Genomic DNA, 24,930 nt, shown 5'->3' with positions numbered 1-24,930 from the left:
CAAAGCCTTTAGAGAAAGATGCAAATAGCCAGGTTCTCCAGCAGGGTGTGCAGTCCAGGTGTGCCACAGCTACACAAAAGAAAGCAAGATTTAATATTGAGATTGATGCAGCCCTTAATTTTCACCAGAGCAGTTTGAAAGGGTCCTCAGAGCCACCTATTACCTAGCAGGGTCAGGTACACACACATGTCCTGCTACAGACTATATCAATCCTTGGGTTCTCCACAAAAGCTGGCCAGAGGCTGAGAGAGTGAGTACTAGTCAAGTCTGGCCTATTCTGTATGTCCATAAGTTAAGATTGGTCAAAAGGGCAGGAGAAAGAATGTGGGACCATGTGGCCTTCAAGCCTCAAGTATTGACTCTTTGGCCTTTCCAGCTGCTGTATCCACATCCTGTTACCAACTTCCAGTTTCAGGCAGTAACCTTGCTAGCACCCTCTGTTCTGTACACACTGCAGAGGGCTTACTGCTCTTAAGAGAGACACCGAATGGAGACTGTAGGGAGAAAGGCTAGAACAATGTGGGCCTTTAAGTGGGTCTCTATCCTAGGCCTCTCTGTACCCTCTGCTTTGGTCTACTCAGTTATTCCCAAGCCTCTCTACACAGAGACAGGGTAGATAGCTTCTTGTCCACACCAGCCCTAGAAGGCCTTGTACCCATTCCCACTGGTGGCTGCCAGGGGGTTCCCAAGCTTCTGCACCCCATGGACTTTTGGAAAGCGGTCAATGGCTTGCCCAGAAGAGGCAGACAAGCTCTGGATTGTTCTGGCCCCAGGTTCTTTGCCCTCCTGGACCTGGACGACACTACTCCACAGGCTCAGCACTGTCTCAAGGTCCCTTTTCCTCAGGTATCCTGGCATGATACTAAAGTCCCCTTCTGCACGAGGGCAGCTACTTTCCTCTCTAGTAATTCTTCACTGAACTTTCCTGTTTACGTTGCCTTCTGCTTTACACCCAAACCAGAACACACAGATCAGCAGGGGGCCAAGCCCTCATATTACCTGGTTAACAGCAGCCACAGGGAGAGGAGGGGTTCCTCAGATGCCCAAGGAAAACAGGTCCACAGGGTGACAAGAAGGCCCCATGACTTTCCAGCACTATTACAATTGACCTGGAGCAGCATGGGGCACTTTTGTCACTAAATAGCCAACTACTTGTGGCCTTTTTGGGTCTGGAAGGTACCACTTGCTGACAGTGGAGCTCCACCCAGCGGCCTTCAAAGCTGGTAGCTACTCTTGAATCTTAGCAGGCAGCTATCATACTGACATCCACAGAGTCAGGGAGCAAACCTGGACGCCTTCAATGGAATAAACACAGCCAGATGCTGAGGTCTTAGAGCCAAGTAGTGAGTGTCCTTTACACTCACCTTCTCCTGTCAAGGAACGGTCCAAGCCAGACATGGCAACAGACACCTGCAACTCTAGTACGTGGAAGGCTATTGGCTGATCTAACCCTGGTCCTACTTAAAGAGAAGAAACTCCACAACACAGGGAGGACCACGTCACATGGTGAGTGTGGGCAACCCTGTTGGGAGCTATTAAGACAACTCTATTGTCTTGATCTCCGAATTGGGCCTCTCCCCCCCCCACCCCCCCCAGAAGAAAAGGGGATCAAAAGTGGGCCACCGAAGCACCGTTCTGAGAACAACCACAAAATGTTCCAACCCTAAGTCAGCGCCAGATGTTCTGACCACAAGATGTACCCTGATACCACCAAGTTCCTGCTTCCCTGTGTAGTTGCCAAAAGAAAAGTTTCCGCTGCCCCATCCCTCCTGCTGAGAAGTACTTCCTCCTTAGCTTGTGCATTTCCGCTGCCCCATCCCTCCTGCTGAGAAGTACTTCCTCCTTTGCTTGTGCATTTCCACTGCTCCATTCCTCCTGCTGAGAAGTGCTTCCCCTTTTGCTTGTGCATTTAAGCCTTGAGCCTTGCTGAATACAGAGAGACCTTGATGCTACTCAGACTGCTTCTGTGTCGTTCTTTGCACTTGGTTTCCATCTCTCCCTCCCCGCATTTGGTTCTTAGGAGAAGGTCCCCTCGAATAACTGGACCTGCTGGACAGGTCACAACCCTGTTGGCCATAGCACAAACAAACACAGCCACCTACTCCCCAGTGGAATTCTCATGCTCTATAAGCACTGTCACTTCAAGAAGGTGGTGAAGGAGTGTGCTCAATCAATCGGGACTCTCCTACACAATGCCCTGTGTCTCTGCTTACTGGAGAGTCCTGAAGCCTGAGACTAAGAAGGAACCCTCCCTCAGCTTTCAGAGATATTCTTCCAAAATGGCTCTAGCAGCCATTACATAGGAGGGCTGCTGAAAGAAACTGAAGGCAAACCCCAGGAGACAAAAGCCAGAGAGACAACCTGGCCACCCACACTCTCCAGACAAAGAGACAGTTGAAAACAGTGCCCCCCACCCACTGATAGGCAGGCTACTTGACTAAGGCGTGGACAGTACAGACCTGGCCCATGAGGAGCATTTATGACTACACAGCAGGCCCCAGGAAGCCCTGCTTCACTGCTGCCAGCTGTGCCTAAGGCCTCAAGTCCACTGCCTATGCTCCATGACCCTTGGTGACTAAGATCTGTGTTGCCCCAGAATCCGCCAGGATGAAGGAGTCCTGACATGCTGGGTGAGGAGGCCCTTCTTTCTAAAATCGTCAGTATGGTTTCTAGCCGCCACTGATCAAGCTGGCTATCTTAAACAGAAGGTGGCCCTGCACAGACATAAGTCATTCAGAGGATGGTTCGAATGGGCTGTGTCTAAGAGGTCAAGACATGTCCAGGTGAAAAGGGCCACTAAGCAGCTTGACATCTCCAGCTGAAGGCTAGGGACACATGCAAAGGATTAAAATTAATTTTATCTTAGTGTGCTCAACAGTTTATTTTAGTTATCAACTGGCAACAGAGTCTAGGACTTCTGATGTTAGCAACACTGACAACAACTTGACATAAAGTTACTGCTGTACTGTCCACAAAGTTACTAGACAATGCATTAAATACATAGCTTACTTTCAAAAGACACAGAGACCACCACCAAGAGCAAAGACTAAAACTAATCCGAAGAGCCAAGTGTGAATACAGCTTCCCTATCAGTACTGGTCCATCTTGAGACCCCAGGACTCAAACACAGCAGTAAATTAAGCTGCAAGCACACAGAGACAGTGGGGACTGAGACCTCTGTGACAACCAAGGCTCCTAGAGTAAAGCCCGAGCTAGGAAGGACGACTCTCGGCTGTTACTGGAACCATTAAGAGCATGTTTATTATCCCCTACATAGACACCATTTTCTATTCTGAAGAAGTGTAACTTAAATGGGTCTTTTAAACGTTTGATTTGGGGGATGGGGTGCACAGAAAAATGGCTCAGTGGTTACTACTAAACTTGGCGACCTGAGTTCAATCCCTGAAACCCACGTGGTAGAAGACAACTGACTCCTACAAGTTGTCCTCTGCCCTCTGCACACATTTTGTGTCACACATGGAGTGGCAGCATACCATGGCATGTGCGCACACCCCACACACCCCTACAGCACATTACAAATCAATACTTATTTCTTTGAGTTTGTTTTCAGAATTCCACAGCAGGAACTCAGAGTCTGAGATAATAGTAGCAGAGTAAAGAGGAGCAAGCAGTCTAGGGCTCCAGTTGCCACTTCCTGGCAAGAAAAGGCAAAGGCAATCAGGCAGCCCTGGGGAAGAGGCTGGCCTTCGACCCACAGCTCTTGCAACCTAAGGTGGCCCTGAGGGTTACAGTGAGCTGCTAACTTCTGCTTCGTGAGTGGTCAGCAGTGGAGAGAAAGTCTGTCTTGACTTCCACGTCTGAGGCTGAGGCTGAGCATCATCTAAAGAGGGAGAATAAGCTGAGCTACTCTGAGGGCCTGAGGAGAGAAGCAATCATAAGTTAGGGCCTGTGGGCACTGTCTTGATTAGACTAATGCAGAAGGGACAGCCCACTGTGGCTGGTGTCACCACCAGGCAGGTGGCTCTGGGTGGTATAAGAAAGCAAGCTAACTAAGCAGGCCATGGAAGAAAACATAGTAAGCAGCATGGCCTCTGCCTCAGCTCCTGCCTCTAGGCTCCTTCCTTGAGCTTCTGCCCTGCCTTCCCTCAGTGGCAGACTGTAACCTATGAGATGAAGGAAGCCCATTCTTCCCCAAGTTGCTTCTGGTCATGTATTTATCACAGTGACAGAAGCAAACAGGAGAGGTGGTGAACACTGACTGTCAACCTGACAGGATCTACAAGGGCCTAAAGGATAAGCCTTGGGGCTTGTCTGTAAACGAGTTTCTAGACTGGGTTAATTGAGACAGACTGGCAGTGCCATTCCACAGACTGAGATCCTAGACTGAATAAAAAAGGAGACAATGAGGTGTCTCAGTTCCTTTTATAAAACATGATGACCAAGACAACTGATAGAAGAGTTTATCTGGGATTTATAGTCTCGAGGGTTGAAGTCCATGGTGGAAGAACAAAGACATGAGGGCAGGAGTGTCTGGTCACTTACATCTTAAATCTACAAGTAAGAGGCTGAGAAACAAACACTGGGAATGCCACATTTTGAAGCCTCAAAGACTGCCCTCAGTGATACACCTTCTCTAATGAGACCACACTTCCTAATCCTTCCCAAACCACTCCACCAACTGACAACCAAGTCTTCAAACATATGAAATTATGGGGGCCACTCTCATTCAAACCACCTGAGCTGAGCACTCATCACTCTGCTTTCTGACTACAGATGCAGTGAGAGCAGGCGCCTCACACTCCTGCCACCTCGCCTTCCCCATCACCAAGGGCTGAACCTCCGAGTGGAAGGGGCTTTTGTTTGGGGTTACTGCTATTGCAGCAGTTTGTTTTCTCCACTATGGTACAGGGGATTTCCTTCAAGGAGGGTATTCAGTCAAAAGCAACTGATACAGGAGTCAAGTACTCAGTGGAAGAAAAGGCACAGTGAGAAATGACATCAATAAAGCACACCAAGAAGAAGAGATTATCAGATGGAAAACATGGAAAAGGAAATACTAAACTCAGGTGTCAAAAAACGAGCAATAATGCCCAATTAAATTTGAATTTTACAGAACTACTGGCTGTTATGGTGATGAGTAAAACAGTCATAAAAGTAAAACAGGCAAGACCAGAGCATCTAAAAACTCTGGGACACAGTCAGGATACCAGACCTAAGAACCCAATCCTAAGAAGTAGCTGAGACAAAAACTAAAGACATATAAAATATATTCAATTAAATTAGAGCAGAAACGTCCCAAAATCTGAGTTAAGAGTTTAAATTTTCTTCCTTTTAATTATGTGTATAGGGGAGGAGCTGTATGTGAGTGTAGGCATCCACAGACACCAAATGGGTCAGATGCTCCTGAAGTTACAGGCAGTTGTGAGCTCCGCATCATGGGTGCTGGGAATCAACAACCAGGTGCTCTGCAAAAGCAAGCAGTACATGTTCTTAACAACTAGATATCTCACCGGCCCTAAGTTTACAGGTCCACCACCTTAGATATTTTCATCATCTCTATAAAAGAATAATGATGGATCAAAGGAAAAAAACCAGTAAGGATCCCAAACCACAAATGAGAAAGCTCAAAACTGAACGCCTGCCTCCTCTGCTCACCTGGCCCTCCCTGAAATGTGCTCACCTGTGGTCCTGCACTGCTTCTAAGAACAATCGCTTGCTTATCTTCACATTTAGTGCTTGGTGTGATCTGTTGACATTTTAACTAATTTTAATTTTTTAAAAATGTGCTGGAAATGCAGTGTCTTAGGTGGGAGGATCTGCTGATGACAGAGTTTGGAACCTGAATTAGTCCTCTAGGCCTTGGCAATAAGGTATCCTTTAGAGTCTCCCCAGTTTGAATCCTGACCCTGAGTAATACATTCCTGGATGGGCACTGTACTACTTTCAGCTGTAGTACAAGAGGCTTTTCTCTCAACCTCTCAAACCCCTCTATTCCTCTCCCTCCCTCCCTCCCTCCCTCCCTCCCTCCCTCCCTCCCTCCCTCCCTCCTCTTCCTCCTCTTCCTCCTCCTCCTCTTCCTCCTTCTTCTCTCCCTCCCATCCCGTCTCCCTCTCCCTCTGCAGAGAATTGAAGCCAGTACCTTCTGAAGTATCTTCCAGTGAACTGCAGCCCCAGGCCCTGGCAGCTTTCCTGAGTCTGGGGAGACTTGTGCACAACAGATCATGAGCTACTGTTGCCCTTGCTGCTTATGTAGAAGTAATAACTCTGCTTCGCACAAAGGAAGGTGAGAGGGAAGAAAGGGGGGAGGCTGGGAGAGAGAGAGAGAAACACCCCAGGCTGTAGGCAGCCCCAGGCATTTTCCAGAACCCAGAATTCACTGTGGCTGGAGGAACACACCAAGTCATCCTCAAGCCTGTGGAGGCAGAGCAGCCTGTTGGGAGCTGATACGCGATAAAACTCACGAACAAACAGGAGCCTGAGTGAGAGCTGGCCAAAGGAAGAACAGAACAGAACTGCAGCCCAGTGATCTCAGACCCCACAATGACCTCAGACACCACAATCTTAAAAACATTCAAGTGAGTGATGGAATACAAGTGTGAGGGAGTAACAATACTGCCAAATTTTAAAAGAAGCCTTTTTGGATTTTTGTTTGTTTACTAGAATTAAATGAATTATCTAGAAATAAAAATGACAGTTATTTTTAAAAAATCTCACTTGGCAATTTAACAGAAATTCAGAAAATCCGTGCAATTCAAACTGACTGGAATAAAGATGTCAAGAAAGCATTGGACACAGCACAGGAAACTGAGGAGGTGGCACTGAAGAAACAGGGTGCTGTGACAGCTGCCACACAATTAAGTGGGGTACAAGGGGAAATCACATGACACAGAGGCCAGAAAGCTTTACAGAATCTTAAGAAAGAGAGAAAGATACAAATTCTCTGGGTCGGAGAGTAGGACAATTTCCAACCAGCATAGCTAAAAGCAAAGCCATTCCTGGGCTACCTACAGAAAAGTGCAGACCTCCAAGAACGACAAAATCTGAGCATGGCAGACCTGGTGAGAAGCCTGAAGCTGGTTTCTCTGGAGGAACAGGGCAGTCTAGAGCAGTGCATTCCGGGCTGCACAGAGGGTGTCCAGTCAGCAGAGCAAGACATTCAAGAAACATGGGCTTTACCTGTGCCCACAATCCCAGCACATAGGAGACAAAGACAGGCGTTCTCAGGCAGCTTAGGCTACATAGGGAGATCCTGTCACAACCCTCCCCACCCAAAGAAAACTACAGGCTTTCTCAGGTTATCAGAAGCATCTGAAGAGCCTCTGAAGGCAGCTTCTAAGACACCCAAAAAAGAGGCAGCGTGACCCCAGAAGGAAGGTCTTAAGTTACAACTAAGAAAACCAATGGCAACAACTGAGATGGCATCCAGACATGGAGGATTGTGATGAGAAAGGTAATTTTAATTCTGCGGAATTTAATTGATGAAGGTGAGATTTAAAACCTGTTGAACAATGTATGGGGTGAGGGTGCAGAGGCATTCTTGCTTTTTACACTGTGGGAAGGAAGGCAGGGACTATTTAACGTAAGTCTTATGTTCAATATAAACAATGAACTTCAAGAAAAACCACTTAAAGAGCCAAAACCACCAAGTAACTATAGAGCAACAAAGTGCTACTTTAAGGCTCACCACCACTCAAGAAACCAGAATAACAGAGCTCACATAATATCAGATGAGAGAAGTTCCAGGATCACCATGCTGTAATAAGCTAAATGATCAGCTACAGACAGCCAGACAGATTTGTAAAAACTAGCACAACACTAGGCCAGGAGCTAGCTCTGAGGGAAAAGACACTTGCCTTCAAGCCTGAATTCCCCAGTCAGGCCCGGGAGCCCACAGGCGTGGGAAGAGAGGAATGATTCCTGAATGTTGTCCTTTGGACCCCCGAACAATACAAACACAGTAGATAAATAAATATGTTTTTAAAAAAGTCAGTGAAAGTTTCTTTTCGAAAATTAACCCTGAAACGTAAGGACATAACCAGCAAACAGGAAATGATAAAGAATTAGGAACAGTCGAGATGTTTTAGGGCATGATCAAAGTTTCAATCCACTAGAATTGTACACAAATCCTTTAAAGATAATTCTGATTTCATTTCATTGTGAGACGGCATCATGATGTAACGCCCCCATGTTCTCAATCCATCTCCTTTCCTCTGCCTCCCACATACCAGGGTTACAGGTGTGTGTTTCTCAGCTTAACCTTAGTTTACATGTTTGATAAAACTGTAACCAAATATGTCACAGGAAGTGAGAGAGCCACTAAGACTTCCCTTTCATTAATTGAGATTCGATGGGAAAACTTAAGGCTTTACAAGAATTAAACACTACTTTCCTCAAACATAAATATAACATACAAAGAGTCATAAATAAAGCACCAAAAACTTCAAACACTTGGCAGACAACCACATTTTATTTTTCATGAGTGTCTCTACCATGGGAAACAGATTCTACGTAACACTGTAATGTCTGAAAACCACCAGGAAAGATTAAGAGACAGGGGAAATCTTTTATCTTCAAAGATACACCTTCCTCTAAAAGGCCCTAGCAAACAGAGCTGACCATGGAAGCCAGAAAGAAGCCATTACCTCGCAGTGTGATCCTGCCGTCCTCAGACACCTAATGCCAGCAGCACAACTAAAGACAAGGCAGCTGCACACAAGGACAGAGCACAAGCAGAGCTGGGCTCAGAGCCCTAGCCAGATGTTAGCTGATACCACAGCATCCTTGGGTGCCAATGACCTGTCCCAAAATATTAGGGCAAGCAGTAAAAGGATCACACTAGACTAAGGAAGCCACTCACCTGGTAGACAACACTAGTACTTACATATTTTCAAGACAAATGCACTCCATTTTCAAAATGGCCATTTAGGGTGAGGAGTGATTGTTTTACTTCCTTGTTGTTGCAAATGGTGTACATGAGATTTACAAAATGCTTCCTTGATGATTTATTGGAAATACAGTACCTTCTCCTTCAGACCCCACAGTCATTCATAGTGAGTGTGCTGGGGTCCTGTGATGACAGGTACGCAGTGCACAGGCCTCCTCTCCATAGGAAATGCTGTTTCCCAAGGAACCTAAGAGGCAGCCCACAGGAATGGAAGATCATCTTCCTGCTACTCTAAAGGACTGTATGTCTAAAGTGGGAGAAGCCCAGGCCACCATCTCCTTTCCTCCAATAATCCATAGCCTTAGGTCTATCAGCACACGCAAAACACTGTCCTCTACCAGGTCTAAAGCTGTGACTGATAACGCCCCAATCCCTGCTTCTCATCAACTGTTCTAAATTGTCCAGGGGCAGCTATGCTTGTGGGTTCTCTGCAACTGTGCTGGGTGCTGTGAGAAACACTTGAGGACCTCAGCATCACTTGCCACAGACAACACTCTCTGCTGGTATATCCTGGGTGGACAGCTTCCTATGAGTTGCAGTTGTTCAATGCTGCAAATGTGGCTCAACAATTATGAAAACTGCTGCTCTTGAAGAATCTAAGTTAAGTTTCCAGTACCCACACAGGACTTCTCACAACTACCTGTGACTTCAGGGAATCTGATGACCTTTTCTAGCTTCCAAGGGGATGTGTGTGTGTGTGTGTGTGTGTGTGTGTGTGTGTGTGTGTGTGTGTGTGTGTATTTTATTCAAAAACAAAATAGTGAGTAAAAATAAATCCCTGTTGTCTTAACAAAGATGTAAGAATAGTTAATGTTAAAAATAGCAGCCTAAATACAGGAGAAAGAACCAGCAATGGCAACTCTATTATTAGACTTAAGATACTGACATTGTCACCGGCATATCCGCTATCTAAAATACCCCTAGAGTTATATATATTTTATACTTTTAGCAATACAATAAGGAGTCACCTGAGGAACAAAATGACAATAAAATTATGACATAGACACTGTGATTACACATTACAATTTGATCCAGTAGTAGAATCCCATATTGACACCCCAACAGAGCTCTGATTCCTCTGAGAAGATGAATCCCGCAAATATCTGAGCCCAAGTCCTCAGTCCACCTGGGCTTCTGCTCAACTGGCAAGACCGATTTATAGCAGCTGTGTGTTGTCTTGGTTAAATACTGATTTAAAATACTTAGGAGAAGTTTCTGTGAAAATGATGTGCAATGTTCTTAAAAGCCTCAGTAATAGCAAGCTATTTAAAAACCCTGCCTATTTAGAAGACAAAAACAAAAGCAAAAGAAAACAAACAGAAAACACATACAGGGGCAGGAGTCACAACAGCAGAGCCTCTACATTCAGGCTGCGCATTCCCTCCTAGATGCTCTACAACTAAAACTGGAAAGCCAGAGAGGGGTTCAGGGGAAGAGTTCTGGAAAGGGGGGATACAGATGCAGGAGACAGGACTCAGAAGAATGTCTTGATCTCTATCACAGATAGATAGCATAAAAACGATGACAGCCGGGGCTGAAGAGATGCCTCCGCAGTTAAGAATGTGTATGTGCAGTGCACTTGTAGAGGATCCAGGTTCCCTTCCCAGGACCCATGGCAGCAGGCTCTCAACAGACTCTAACTCTAACTCTAGGGAAAATCCAATGCCCCAGCCTCCGTGCACATAGCAACACACAGTCACACACACACACACACACACGCACACACACATACACAAAATTTACAAATATGTAAGCGGCATGAACACACATTTACCTAAAACAATGACATTACTTGAGTTGCCAGATAAATGCTTGGCAAACACTAATGCTTATGGGAAAAGGGACAACCGGCCCATGATTTGCTGTCTCTTCTGAAGTAGTTGACCAGCCTTGGTTGATGAATGAGGGCCTATGTGTCCACTGAGTGTGTGGGGTCACTTGGGCGGTGCTCCATTTGATCCTGCTAATATCTTGTAAAATCTTGGCTCAGTCGTGCAACCTCTGTGAAGGCAGCTGTCTTGTGTGTGAGCTCCAAGGACTGCACAGAAGACAGAGAAGTGAAAAGCACACCACCAAGAGTCCTTCCTCTCCTTCAGCTCTGACTCTGAGCTGGAGCATCACTGCCTAGCATATATCAGCTGAATGGAACAAAGGGTGCTCTGTCCTCCACCCCACATCCTTAACTGCATTAGTCATTCCTGAGCTTATCAGGAATGCACCAGCAGCTGCAGTATGCCTCAGGACATCTCTAAAGCTTGACTCCAAGTCCTTTCTAGTGATAACCACCCCACCCCAGGAGGAGGAGTCAAACAAGGGCAGCAAGCAGGCTGATGTCAGAGCCATCTACAGCCTTCCTTTCCAACCCAGGCTGCCCTGCCTTCTCCAGACTTCTGATTTCCTACCTGAGCCACATGAACATGTCTCCACCCACACTGGCTCTGAATATGCCCTCTAACAGAATTGCAGTGCCCAGGGCCCTGTCTTCTTTGATCACAGCTCCTATTTCACTATTTACCTAGACCTGCAGGACATCTGGAAGGGAATAAATAGGTCAAGACATAGCTGGATTCAACAACCACAGAGCAGCATAGGCTAGCAGCCAACAGTGTTCTCTCAGGGATGATGAAACATCTCAGTCAGTAAAGCGCTTATGTTGCAACATGAAGACCTGAGTCTAAGAATCAGGTAAAAGGCTCCCAAAGCTGGGGGAGCAGAGACAGATAAAAGAAACACTGAGGCTTGCTGGCCTTGGTCTACGTGGCAAGCTCTAGGCCTGGCCTATGAGAGATATCCCCCCCCCCATAACTCCTCCCCCCTGGAGCCAGAGTTAGCAGCTGTTTCGAGCCTGCTGACATGGGTACTGGGAATGGAACCTGGATCCTCTGTGAGTGCATCTTCTTGTACAGCAAGTAGAAAAATTAAAATTCTGGCTCTGCTGTTCCCTTCCAACTTTTCATGTACAGGTTGACCTATTCCCATTGATCTCTCTCCCAGCCACTTCTATAATGGAGCTGGAAGGACGATGGCCAGTGGCTCTCTCCCTGAGCTGAGCTTGATTCAAAGAGCCCTGGCTATTGGAAAGGTTTGCCTTTCTAGAAACCGAATGTCTCCAGAGGGAACAGAGTATGAAGGCTTACCCACACTGACACCCTGATACCTGGCCTGGTCTAACAGGGATGCCATGCCCTGGACCAAACTATTCAGTCACCACCCTAGCTAAATGAGGCAGTCTGGCACATGAAGCAGATGAGATTGACACAAGGTTGATACATGTATCTGCCTGCTCTCCAGAGCAAACCTCGATAACTAAAACAAGGGCAGTGGCATCCACAAAATGTCAAACTATTTGCTCTCTGGAGAGCACTCCTGTTACAGAGAACCGGTGGGTCCTCAGCATGAGCTGAAGCATCAGATCTGAGAGATGGGGTTTTACACTGATCAGAGCACTACTCGGGCACTCAGCCATGTCAGACATTAATTAACACCCTTGCACAAAAAAAAAAAAAAATCACACCTTCATTCTTTGAAACTCTAACGATTTGCAGACTGTCATGTTTAGGTTTCTACTATTTTTCCTTGGGCTGAAATACCAAAAAACACTCTCTTACAAAAATATCCACTTGATACAATTTGCACCTAAAAAAATCTTAGTTTTCTAAGTAAATATGAGGAAAGTTGTTCCGTCCGGTACAAAGAAGGTGCAAGGGGCAGCCATCAAGAAGGTCCAAGTGGCTATCAAAGGAAGCGTATTATATTTCTGGCTTCTGCGAATCAGCTGTCTGACCACATGCAAGCTACTCCAGCAAGTTCATAGGCTTTGGTGCCTTTGCCTGCAAAATGTAGACAGGTCTCAATCTCTGGGGACTTTGGAAAAGAGAAAGGAAAAATGAGCATCCTCACCCCATGCTTGAGACAGGCTGACAGCAAGAGCAACAGCTCACAGGAAGGGCCAGTAACTAACACAAGAAGGCAGTGTAAGCACCGCTTCGCCAAGCCTGTGCAAGCAAACTGACCACAGCAGAGAACAGCATACACGGTGTCTCGGTTAGGGCTCCCACTGTGTGAAGAGACACCATGACCAACTCTTAGGGGACAACATTTACTTGGAGCTGGCTTATGGTTGGTTTCAAAGATTCAGTCCATTTTCATCATGGTAGGAAGCATGGTAGCATCCAGGCAGACTTGGTGCTAAAGAAGGAGCTGAGAGTTCTACATCTTGATGTGAAGGCAACCAGGAAGAGACTATCTTCTACAGGCAGGACAAAGGTTTCTTCTGCCCTGGGTGGAGCTTAAGCATAGGACCTCAAAAACACACACCCATAGTGCCACACTTCCTCCAACAAGGCCACACCTACTCCAACAAGGCCACACCTACTCCAACAAGGCCACACCTCCTAATAATGCCACTTCCAGGGGCCAAGCATATTCAAACTACCAAAGAAGGGAACCACCAGCAGGCCAGCCTTACATGAAGGTAGGGAGGAATATGACTCTGTGCCACAACAGCCCCCACTGATGGTAATACATCGGCGATCCCAGGATGACAGCTCAGAGCAGCACCTGGAAAGGGAGCCTCAGGCTTACGGCGTCCTGCTGCAGCCTTAGCGTATAGCTAAACTTTCACAAGTGTCTTTTGTAAAGGGAGAGCCGAGCAGTATAAAATCAACTTTCCATATAGTCCATGGGTCATCATTTTTTTTCTTTTGTAATCTCTATAAAAAAAATAATAATGAAGCTGGGTAAAGACACTTGCCACCAAATCTGATGACTGGAGTTCAGTATCTAGGACCCACGTGATGAAAGAGCGCCAATTCCCACAGGTTGTCCTCTGACCTCTACACACTGCCTGCACCCTCACACACACACCAAGCAATCGCACACATTCATGCATACACAAATAAATAAATAAATAAATAAATAAATAAATAAATAAAAGCTTTTTAAATAAAATAGAAAGGGGAAGTGATGTGGCTGATTACTTTGTGTTTTTTCAAGTCGGTGGGGAGAAGAGACGCCCCATATGGCCAGTCTTCTGCTGCAAACTCCTGCTAAGCCTGTTTAGCGCATTGGCAAAGTCTGTTCATCCTTTTTCTTCACGCATTTTATATTGTTATCCGCATCCTCTAATGGGTCAAGAAAACTGCAAAGAAGTTACACGTGGACACTGACTCCCTGGGAGGAGCTCAGGACCAGGTTAGCCTCCACGTGGCGCTCTTCCCTCCTCCTGCTGCCTCAGGGAGGGTTGGTTCACTTTGGAAGAACTGTATTAGCTGACAGCTTGCAAAGGAGTCTTCTGACCCCAGGCCTAGGAGAAAGGGGACATTGTGTTGTCAAAAAAAAAAAAAAAAAAAAAGGGCACTGACTGGGAAGATGGGGCATTCCCACATCTCAGAGCTCCATCTGGGCAGATGCTTTTGTGCCCTGAGTGACCTGTCTCCCTCACTGAGTGAGGAGGCTGACAGGAGCCGGGCTACCTGGCTCACTCCCATTAGCATATCCACAGTCAGAAAAAGCTCCTGAGTAGAGTCTGGCCGCTTTCCGACCTCTGCTAGCCTTGCTTCAATTCTAGCAGTAACAAGCAAGCCCTTCTGCTTTAGGGATGCTCTTCTTCATTTCCATCAAAGGTTTCCACAAGCACAGCCGCAGTGTGCCAACACCCACTGAGACACAGAAAGAGAGACAGTAGGCCTGAGTTCAAGGGCATTCCAGGGCAGATGGCGCCTCTCGCCACCATTCACATGTCTCAGCTATGTACCCAAGATCTGGGTTCTGCAGTTACATGAATGGCTCCTCTCATCTCCATTCACCTATCCACTCAGGGTCTGAGTTCTGCAAGTGCATGGCCTGTACCACTGCAGGGATCCCGCTCATGTCCCATGGTTATTTCTATAAATCACCTGCCTGACCCTACTGAACCTTGCTCCTTAAGCCAGTCTTTTATTGGGGACTAAGCACTAGCAAACTGCCTCCTGGGACCAAGCAGAGAAAGAAGGCTGCCTGGGCCGCATAGATACTTAAATTAGCTTTATATCTTGGTGTCCAAATGCCTGACTAAAACAACCTTGAGGAAGATTTGATTTACCTTGGTTTCAGGCCAAGGTCACTGGCCTGTCTCTGTGGGTCTGAGACAAGGCAAAAGACGGTTAAAAAAACAAACAAACAAACAAAAAAAACCCCGCAAGGTGGTACAGTGCATGGTGGTGGAGTTTCTTACCTCAAGGCCGAAAGGAGGCACACAGTGACAAGGACCAGAGACAAAACAGGTCTTTCAAAGACATACCTCCAAAGCCCTACTTCCCCCAAACAGACACAGCCCTCAATAGTCCATTTAAGCTATGAACTCTCTAGATGTTAGTGAATTCAGGATCCAGTCTCCTTAGCCAGCTGGGATCATACCTCTGATAGGTGAGCTTGGAAGAGTCCCAAAAGCAAACTGTCAGCAAAGTGTGACAGTGCTCACTGGGGACAACGACCTATCTTTGCCACAGTGACTACAAGTAGTTACACTACTTATATTTACTTTGGCCCATGTGAAATCACAATTTGGCTTGTACTCATGATAGAAGTCTACATCGAAACTGAAAAGGGAAGAAAATTACATTTCTCTTATAACACAAGGGTGCCTCTGGTTGGAGCCCCGCCCCACCCCCCCAGCACTGTTAGTACTGCTGAACGCCATCCGCCAGAGCACACATTCTAGAAAAGGCAGGGCCACAGGCAGCTCTGAGGTAGACTGGCTTGTGTGCATGCATACAGGAGGTCTGCAGCCTTATGAAAGACAGAAAGCACGAGAAGCAATCAGGGCATACCTCTTCAAAAACAGCCACACAAGAACAGCTCAGCACCGCTGTGCCAGCCCTGTGGGGCAAAGCCTAGACCACAGCAAAGTCTTGCAAGTTCCCTTCCTGTAGCCAATTCCGTGGCTGGGCACAACTGACAAGAAATGACCTCTGTCCTCTGGCCTGTGGTCTGGGGCAAAGAGACCTGTCACAGGCTCCCATTAGATGGCATTTCCTCTTCTCTCCTCCCTCCCACACTGTGCACATCTAACCAAAACCAGAACTGCACCTAAATTCCCTCCAGTTTAACCTTGAAGCTGACGACTAGGGTGCCTACCACCCACCCCACAGAGGGGCACAGGCTGTAAAAGCGGCTCCTGGCTGGTGTGCACACTGACGGGGCAGAGCCAGAAGCCATGCTGCCCAGAGAACAGCTGCTGAAGTGTGAGCTCCAAGGCTGTGCTCCACTGGGCACCTCTGCTCCTCTCAGAGAAGCCAGCAAGACCCAGCTGGTGCCCATTAACGCTTTCCAGCACAGAAACAAGAGGACTCACAGGGGCCCCACCCTTCCCACTGACAAAAAGGCTGCGTGGCTACCCACTAATGAGCCCAGTGTCCCTCACACCCCCGGCCACATGCAGAGGTATGAAGAAATAATCACCTCCAGGACGAGCCCTGATTACTCTCAGCAGCACCTGTTCAGTGAAACAACAGAAGTAGCCAGCACACCTACAGCTTGGTCAGCCCTGCCAGTGCTTTTCATTAGTGCAGTTATTTACTGCACTTTACAGGCATGCTGTCCCAATTAGTCTTCCACCACGTCTCTAGTCCGCACTCAAAAGCATACAAAACACACAAGCCTGGCCATTGTGCGCAGTCTGGGGAGCCCAGCTGCCCCTGACCCGTGCTCCCTGCTTTTCTCAGCATCGGGGAGGTAACTAGGAGAGGCCTACCTGGTCAGAGGCTTCCTCTGTCCCCACCTCCTGAGGTGCACTGAGCCAGTCAGAATGGCTAGCGAGGCAACGTCTAGATCTCACACTCCTGTCTCTTCATTCTACCACCCATGAAGCTGCTGATTCTGTGAGCTGTGTGTGTGTGTCTGTATATGGATGTCTGTGTATGTGTCTCTCTCTGTGTGTGTGTATGTGTATACATGTAGTATATGTATATGTAGTGGGTGTTACTGGAGATGAATCTTCAGCCACATACCTGTCAGGCAAGCTCTTTCCCACTGAGGCATAACTCTAACCATCCAGCAAAAGATCACTAGCTACATTATAGAGCATCTCACACTACCACAGGGTCTGGCCATCCTGGAACAAAAGAGCCCCAGTTACATTATAGAGCATCTCACTCTACCACAGGGCCTGACCATCTTGGAACAAGCTGGGCAGTTAAGCCAGCCAGAGATTCTGTAACCACATGTACCAGAGACCCCAGCCTAGAAGAATGGGCTATGGATATGGGGGCAGGAGGGATGTCCTAGCCACAGAAAGGAGCCACAAGCCTATAACAAAAGACAACAGCCACCTGCTTCCCAACAGGCACTACAATGGTTGTTCTGTTTTAAAAATGTCAATTTCAGGGGTGGAGAGTTGGCCCTGAAATTAAGAGCACTTTTTCTCGAAGAGGACTCAGGTTCAATCCCTACTACCCACAAATTTACTCACAACCATTTTTTTTTCCATTTTTTTATTAGGTATTTAGCTCATTTACATTTCCAATGCTATACCAAAAGTCCCCCATACCCACCCCCCACACTCCCCTACCCACCCACTCCCCCTTTTTGGCCCTGGCGTTCCCCTGTACTGGGGCATATAAAGTTTGCAAGTCCAATGGGCCTCTCTTTCAAGTGATGGCCTATTAGGCCATCTTTTGATACATATGCAGCTAGAGACAAGAGCTCCGGATACTGGTTAGTTTATATTGTCACAACCATTTATTTGTAACTCTAGTCCCAAAGGCTCTGACATCCTCTTCTGACCTCCAAGGCCACCAGTCAAGCATGTAGTATACATGTATACATACAGACAAAACACTCTGAAAGAACCTAGTGAGGAAACCCCCACTCAATTCCCGATTCGGCGTGCACCCAAGAATCATGAACAGACGACCATCTTGATGTAAAAACACGAGGTAGTTTAATGGCGGAGCTCCGGGTCGAAGAAACGTATCTCACGCAGGAGACAGTGGTTTTGACTGTTTAATGGCAGAGCTCCAGGTCGAAACGTATCTCACACAGGAGACAGAGGCTTGGAAGCTAGGGGTTTTTATAGAAAAGGGGCGGGGACTGGGGGAGGAATTGGTGCGGTTTCACATGATTGGTCCATTTAAATATCAGCAGGGAGGAATTGGCAGGATTTCATATGATTGGTTCATTTAAACATCAGCAGCCTGTTTAACATTTAACTCAGGTCAGAAGGGCAGGAGACAGGGAGGCGCCGGGCCAGTCCAGCAAGTCATTCTCTTTATCTTTATGGCCAAGCAGCCTCAGGAAACAATGGGCCTGCCCAGGCATGTCCTTGCCTGTTCTGCTACATTCTCAGCCCCAGGTTTCAAAGCTCACAAACAACTCTTTGGGCTATTTGACATAAATTACATGAATCACAGGTCTCAAGTTTTTATTTTCTTTCAACTCCTACACATATAATAATAATAAAATTTAGCCAAGCAGTGGTGGCACACACCTTTAATCCTAGTACCCAGGATGCAGAGGCAGGGAATCTCTGAGGACATCCTAGCCTACAGAGCTAGTTCTAAGATAGCCAAAGTTACATTTTAAAAAAAGTCAAATTCATAGAAAAGCCAAAAGTGGTTTTGAGAAGGTTAGACTGATTCCATGACAGACTTCAAATTGTCAGTTAAGGAGAACTGGACAAGCCCAGGCAAGTCAATTACTAACAGAAAAGAACCCCAGGCTCCAGCCTTCATGCCTGATAATGGCTCCGGAATGTCTAGAGATAGAGTAAGATAAAGCTCACCTACCCCAGAATTCCAATGTGCTTCTTAAATTGAGCCTGCAAGCTCACTTAGCTGTCCCTCTATCTTGGTCATGGGAGACCCCAGCATGCTGGACTTGGGCAGAATAAAACATTCTTTGCATTTACATACGATCTGAGCCCAAGGTATCATTCTTCAGAGAATCATGGACAGTTTTAAATGCCTGTCTTCATGTACACATTGTGTGAATGTTGTTAAGAGCTTCCAAGTACCTCCAGCTATCAGGGTCTACACTTCAGAAAGCTATAGGATATAGCCCAGAAGATGCAGGACACACACCACCAGAGCTGGCTTCCTATGAGGGCACTGCCTGAACAGACAGAAAACCAGGGGGTGGTCACACTGTGTTTAATGATGCTATAGTCTGTATCCAGGGGATGTCTTTTTTTATCTCAAGCACCTGGGCATTTTCCTGAGCAAACATAAAGGCAGTTCTCTGGAGGGTGGGGCATCTTTTAGTCAGAGACTCCAACAGTACATAAACCAGTGACTGCCAGACATTGTACCCAGGTTCATAAAGTTGTCCTAGAGTACCTCAGGGTTCTGGGCCTGTGGTGGTTTGAATAAGAATGGCCCCCTTAGGCTCCTACATTTGAATGCTTAGTAAACAGGGAGCAGAACTCTCTGAAAGGAGCTGTGGCTTTATTGGAAACAAGTCACTGGGAATGTCCTTTGAGGTTTCAAAGACCCATGCCAGGCCTTGGCTGGCTGGCTGGCTGGCTGGCATGTTTTCTCTCTCTCTCTCTCTCTCAATCTCTCTCTCTCTCTCTCCCTCCCTCCCTTCCTCTCTCTCTCTTTCTCTCTCTCTCTGCTTAAAGATCTTGAAGTAGCCATCTCAGCTCCTCCAGCACTTGCCTGCATGCTGCCATGCTTCCCACCATGATGATAATAAAATAACTCTCTGAAACTGTAAGCCAGCCCCCAATTGAATGCTTTCTATTATACAAATTGCCTTGGGGGAAACAAAATAGATTCTGTGGGTGGTCTGGGGGCAGGTGCAGATGGGAACAGGAGGAATCGGGTGGGGGAATGAGAAAGAGACAGGGAGAGGGAGAGAGCTGAAAGAGACAACTGAATTGGCAAACATTTGGGGGCAATGTAGAATCCTGGTACAGTAGTAATTCCCTGGAATCTACGAGAGTTACCCCAGTAAACTCTCCTAGTAATGGGGGATATGGAGCCCAAACTCTCCACCTTCTAGAACCAGGTAAGGCTCCCAGCAGTATGCCTGGGACATCAATTCAGCCACAAAACCTTTGACCTATGATCTGTTCTGCCTGTAAAATGTGCTGAAGTAATTAAGGATAGTGCAGAACTTGTGGGAATGGCCAAACAATGACTGGTCCAACTCAAGACCCATGCCACGACACTTGTCCATGCCTGACGACACTACCTAGATGGCCAGGAGTCAGAATCAGGACAACCCAGAGACCCAAGATAGAACCAAACATGACTGGCAAACAAACAAACAAACAAAATTATTCTTCATGATATTCTGCTATATTAATAGATTAGTGCCTAGCCTAATTGTCATCAGAAAGGTGTCATGATGTACCAGCATCATGAGATCAGATACAGAATCAAAAAGCCAAACACTAGGCAGAGCCAGGGGAACCCCATAGAAGAAGGGAAGGATTGTAGGAGTCATAGGGAGTAGAGAAAAACATGCCCACAGACTCAACTAAGCAGGGCTCATATAGGTTAACAAGGACCCTGTATGGGTCTGAGCTAGGTCCTCTGCATATACTTTATGGTTATGTAGTTTGGGTGTTTAGGGCAGTTTGAATATGCTTAGCCCAAGGAGTGGCATGAGTAGGAGGTGTGGCCTTGTTAGAATAGGTGTGGCATTGTTGGAACAAGTCGGTTACTTTGGGGTGGGCTTTAAGACCCTCCTCCTAGTTGCCTGGAAGAGAATAGTCTTCTCTTGACTGCCTTCAGATCAAGATATAGAACTCTCATGTCTGCCAGCACCATGCCTGTCTGGATGCTGCCATGCTTCCCACCATGGGGATCATGGACTAAACCTCAGAACCTGTAAGACAGCCCTCACTAAATGTTGTTCTTTATAATAAAAGTTACCCTGGTCATGGTGTCTCTTCACAGCAATCAAACCCAGACTAAAACACTGTCCTTGTGGGAGTTCAAATATGGGAGTAAGGGCTGTCTCAGACTGTTTTGTCTGCACTTAGGACCCCTTCTACCTGAGTAACCAAGCCCATGATATGAGGGTTTGTGCCCAGTCTTATTGTATCTTGTTATGCCCTGTTCAGTGGATATCCCTAGGAAAGCTCCGTCTGCCCCCAACAGAGTAGAAGTTGATTTGGGGGAGAGGGAAGGTGGGAGCAGGGATGGGGAGGAGTGAAGGGAGGGGAAACTGCAGTCAGGATGAACTATATGAGAGAAGAATGGCAGTTAAAAAAAGAATTGCCTTGGCCTTGGTCATGTATCTCTCTACAGCAACACAATAGTATCTAAGACAGTGCCAATCTCACATATAACACATCCAGCTCACAGTACAATTTGATGGCAACCTGCCAAGAACCAGCCTCAGCATGGAGAGGGTTTCTGAGAGAAGGGGTGTCTGGGAGCGGCGAAAAGAACAATTCGAAGTCAAATTGTGGATCCAAGCTGATGACCTGTGTTCTACTTGATACTTTTCTTGATATGTTCTGCTTTCTCTCTGGAGATCTCTCTGACTGTATTCTGCTTGCTTGCTATTCTAAGAGATCTCTCTGTCCATGTCATGCTTGTGTGTGTGTGTGTGTGTCTGTGTGTGTGTGTGTGTGTGTCTGTGTGTGTGTCTGTGTGTCTGTCTCTGTGTCTGTGTGTGCATGTCTCTGTGTCTGTCAGTTCTCCAAGCAGTTCCCTTTTCATCCTAAAAAGAAATCTCTGGATAGCTCATCTCCTGCAGAACACAGGTTCAATCTTTTATTTTACATATCATAGTCATTTAATCCAATTCTTAAGAAGTATATGTTTTTCTTCTTAACATTGTAAAACAATTCAGAGATATGTCTGCCTTTTTGAAGCACAAACAATAAGCTAGCTGGATGAGACCCTGATCTGAAACTACCATTTCTACCACACCTGGGCCTAACCTCCTCGATCTGTCCTAGGTTGACCTGGATCTCAGGAATCTGCCAGCCTTTGTATCTTTCTGACAAGCTGTCTCATAGTATAGCTGTCTTTGTTCCTTTAGACTCATGAAGCCCATCATAATTCATACTGTATCCTTATATTTTGCATAGTTGAGAAATTACATATTTTCAAACTCATGTATCTAGAACTCTTTCTCACAGCCTTAAGGGCTATCTTGAAGGTCCCAACGTTTACTATTTTGCTGAGTGAGACATTAGCCACACCTTCATCTCCTGGACTCATGCTGTCAGATTATCATAGCATCATTAACATTAACAGAGAGGACATTCCTCAAATGAATGTGAAAATATGTACATTATTACACAAACAAGTCTTACACCCACAGCAGCCATCGACACTAGTGGAGCCTCACACTAGGATCCTGTCCCAGGGGCAAAACCATGTCATCACATCACTCTGTCCCCACCAGGGTCACACCGGGCTCGGCAGCAACCCACTAGCAAGGGGCAGGCTGAGGCCACTGTGACTCTATAATATGTCCAGTTGGCAGCCAGGGTCCATCCCTTCTTCCTCTGAACCTAGGCTATAGTGGGGCAGTTGGTCTGCACTAGAGGATTTGGAGTAAGAGAACATTGGACTACATCCTAGATCTAGCTCCAGGCTTCAGGAAGGTAGCGTCTGTTGCTCACACACATATGAATATGTCCCTCATACACAGAGACTTGCTGAGAATAGATTACCTTGATTGAGTGAAGGCATGCTGCAGCCTCCACAGCACCCACACTTGCTGGCAGAAGCTGAGACCAGCTGCTTCATGCTTTCCTAGAAAAAAAGAAAGGAAAGAGGTCCCCATGCCTGGGCCTGAAGACTTAGATCCTCCCCAACACTGTTTTCCACCAGCTCTGCTCCTCCCCTCCCCTCCCCTCTTTTCTGTTCCCCTCCCCTCCCCTCCTCTCCTCTCGTCTGAATTCTCAAGACTTTGTTCAGTCTGTGCCCTTCTCCCCATTCTTGGAAGAAACTCCCCAACATGTGAAGACTGTGCCCACCTTCCTGGACTGTAAAAATGGATCCTCTTTCCCACTAGCGCTGTCTCTCAGGGATGGATAAGAGACTGGCAGGTGGTGTATGCCATAGAGAAGAGCTAGGTCAGAACAAGAGGTGGCAGAGGCAGCCTGTGACCTCGAAATGTCACTTACTTGGTAGAAAAGATACTTGTTCTCAGACACTGTTAACTCACCCAGAGGTCTTCTAAAACACAGATTGGTTTTGGACCTCAAAATTTGGAAACACCTCAACAGTAATCCCCCAACCCCAAACAGAGTAATTTTCTTTTACTAATTACTTTTATTAATTCTGTGAATTAATATACAAAGTAATGGGTTCCACTCTGCATTTTCATCCATACTCTGCTCTTACTGATCCTCTAACTGACCTCCCTGCTCTGCCCCACTACTGGATATGGATCATGAAGCTACAAAGGAGACCATGAGAGAAGAAAACTCTTAGGTGAGGGCAGAGGTGCATATATGTGACATCAACACTGAGTTTGAAGTGCATGCTGGAAGGACTCTCACAGTTCCAGCACACTTCATCCCAACTCTCCCAGTCCTCTGAAAGTTACCACAGGGTAGAAAAAGGAATGACTGTGGAACACCAAATGTCAAAGATAAAGAGGTCTGTCCCCCAGTCTGCCATGGTGCATGCATGGTTCCCTTGCTTCTCTGTTGGTGTCAAGTAAACAAGTTACCAAGGAGGCAATAATGTGGGGAAGAAGTACTTCCAATGACAAAGTTAGACATCACTGTGGTCCTTAAAGAGTCAGAATGAAACTGTTGCTAGGCAACAGCTCTGCTACCCTCCGGTGGGCTCAGGTATCTGCTGTGTGGCCTGCCAGCTCACGTAAGAAAATGGCAATGACCTGACTTGGGCCCAAATGTGCAGACCGCAGATGGGGTGACCTTTTACTGTCTGAGAGAAAAGGCTTTTCTGAGAACACAGCCAGTCCCTGTGACACAGGGAAGCACATGTCAGCTTCAAATACTAACCTCAGAAAGTAGACACTTCATACAAAAGCTGCAGTGAGAGGTGTGCACATTGAAGGATAGTATTTCAAATGAGATGCAGTCTCCCTCAGGTTGGTTCTTGCACACACGCAGCACAGCCTGTCCCAGCAGCCACCTTGAACCTCTCCAGGACAGGCTATGTGAATGCACACCAACTCCATGTCCTCCTGCTCTAGAGAACCAAATGCTCCCTCCAAGAGCCTGCCCATCATCACCTCATCCGACTGACATCCTGCCTTCCCAGGCTGACATCTGAGCTCTGAGAGTGTTCTAGGGACTAACTTGTCCTTTTGCTCTCTCCCAGCAAGGGCTTTACTCTGTTCTTCCCTGTCTCTGGCTTCAGGGAGCCCTGTTTTCAAGGTAAGAGGCAAATTTCTGCTGCTCTATCATCCACATCTCAGGGTTTACTGTCTCTCTCTTTCTCAGTCACTCTGCTGCCTTTTCATCACCTTCAGGATTATGGATTCAAACAAAGACCACCAACCTCAGAGCCTCCTTTCTCTCTGTCCTGATGGAAGAGGAATAAAAAATGAGTCAAAGACCTGGAGTAATGACTGCAGTCACTACTTTTTAGTGACCCTGACTACAGGGTCACTCTCTTGCTGCATAACAGCAGGAAGAAAGGCAAGCAGCAAGTCCAGACCTTATTACTCAGTCACTCAACTCCAGCTCTTCTGACCCTGGAAGCCTCTTGTTTCAGGTTCTCCTAGGGCCTCAATTCTCACTGGCTTCCTCAGTTTCCTCCTCAGCTCTTTATCTGTGTTCCTCTCCATACACACCAGGTTGAACTTCATGGCTCCTCTCTACACATGCGCTGGGCATACTCTTCAGCTCCCCAGCTGGGCTCATACAGCTTTGTGTGCAATGAGAGGCACCATGTGCATTCATACCCTTTGTCCCCAGACCCCACTACTAGGAATCACGGCTCACTCTGCACATGAGATCTTGGCCTTGTCTTAATCCTCAAGTTCTCTCACACCAGACATTAAACATACCATCAATTGTGCCATTCCTCTTTGTCTCCACGGCTACCACCCTGGATCAAGCCTCCAACCCCACTCCCAGGAGATGGGCTGATGAATGA

General features: G+C 46.8%; 1 protein-coding gene across 7 annotated transcripts in view; it reads right to left on the bottom strand.

Annotated features, from left to right (window-relative positions):
• Nucleotides 1-24,930, bottom strand: part of Eipr1 (EARP complex and GARP complex interacting protein 1) — a 115,693-nt gene that overhangs the window by 51,035 nt on the left and 39,728 nt on the right. For 2 of the 7 annotated variants that reach the window (XM_006515121.4, NM_001379229.1), the window contains exon 4: nucleotides 22,524-22,605. The exons of 2 other annotated variants lie outside the window; for them this stretch is intronic. In XM_006515121.4, coding sequence (XP_006515184.1) covers nucleotides 22,524-22,605 — 82 coding nt within the window. Of the gene's footprint in view, nucleotides 1-6,100; nucleotides 6,310-15,714; nucleotides 15,842-22,523; nucleotides 22,606-24,930 lie in introns of those variants that run through there. 3 more of the 7 variants (XM_006515122.1, XM_011243879.3, NM_001379230.1) reach the window with 3 other exon arrangements.

Source organism: Mus musculus, chromosome 12 (assembly GCF_000001635.26).
Source record: "Mus musculus strain C57BL/6J chromosome 12, GRCm38.p6 C57BL/6J".
Lineage (NCBI taxonomy): Eukaryota > Metazoa > Chordata > Mammalia > Rodentia > Muridae > Mus > Mus musculus.
Note: the sequence above shows the minus strand (reverse complement) of the source record. Positions and strands in the feature narration are given on the sequence as shown.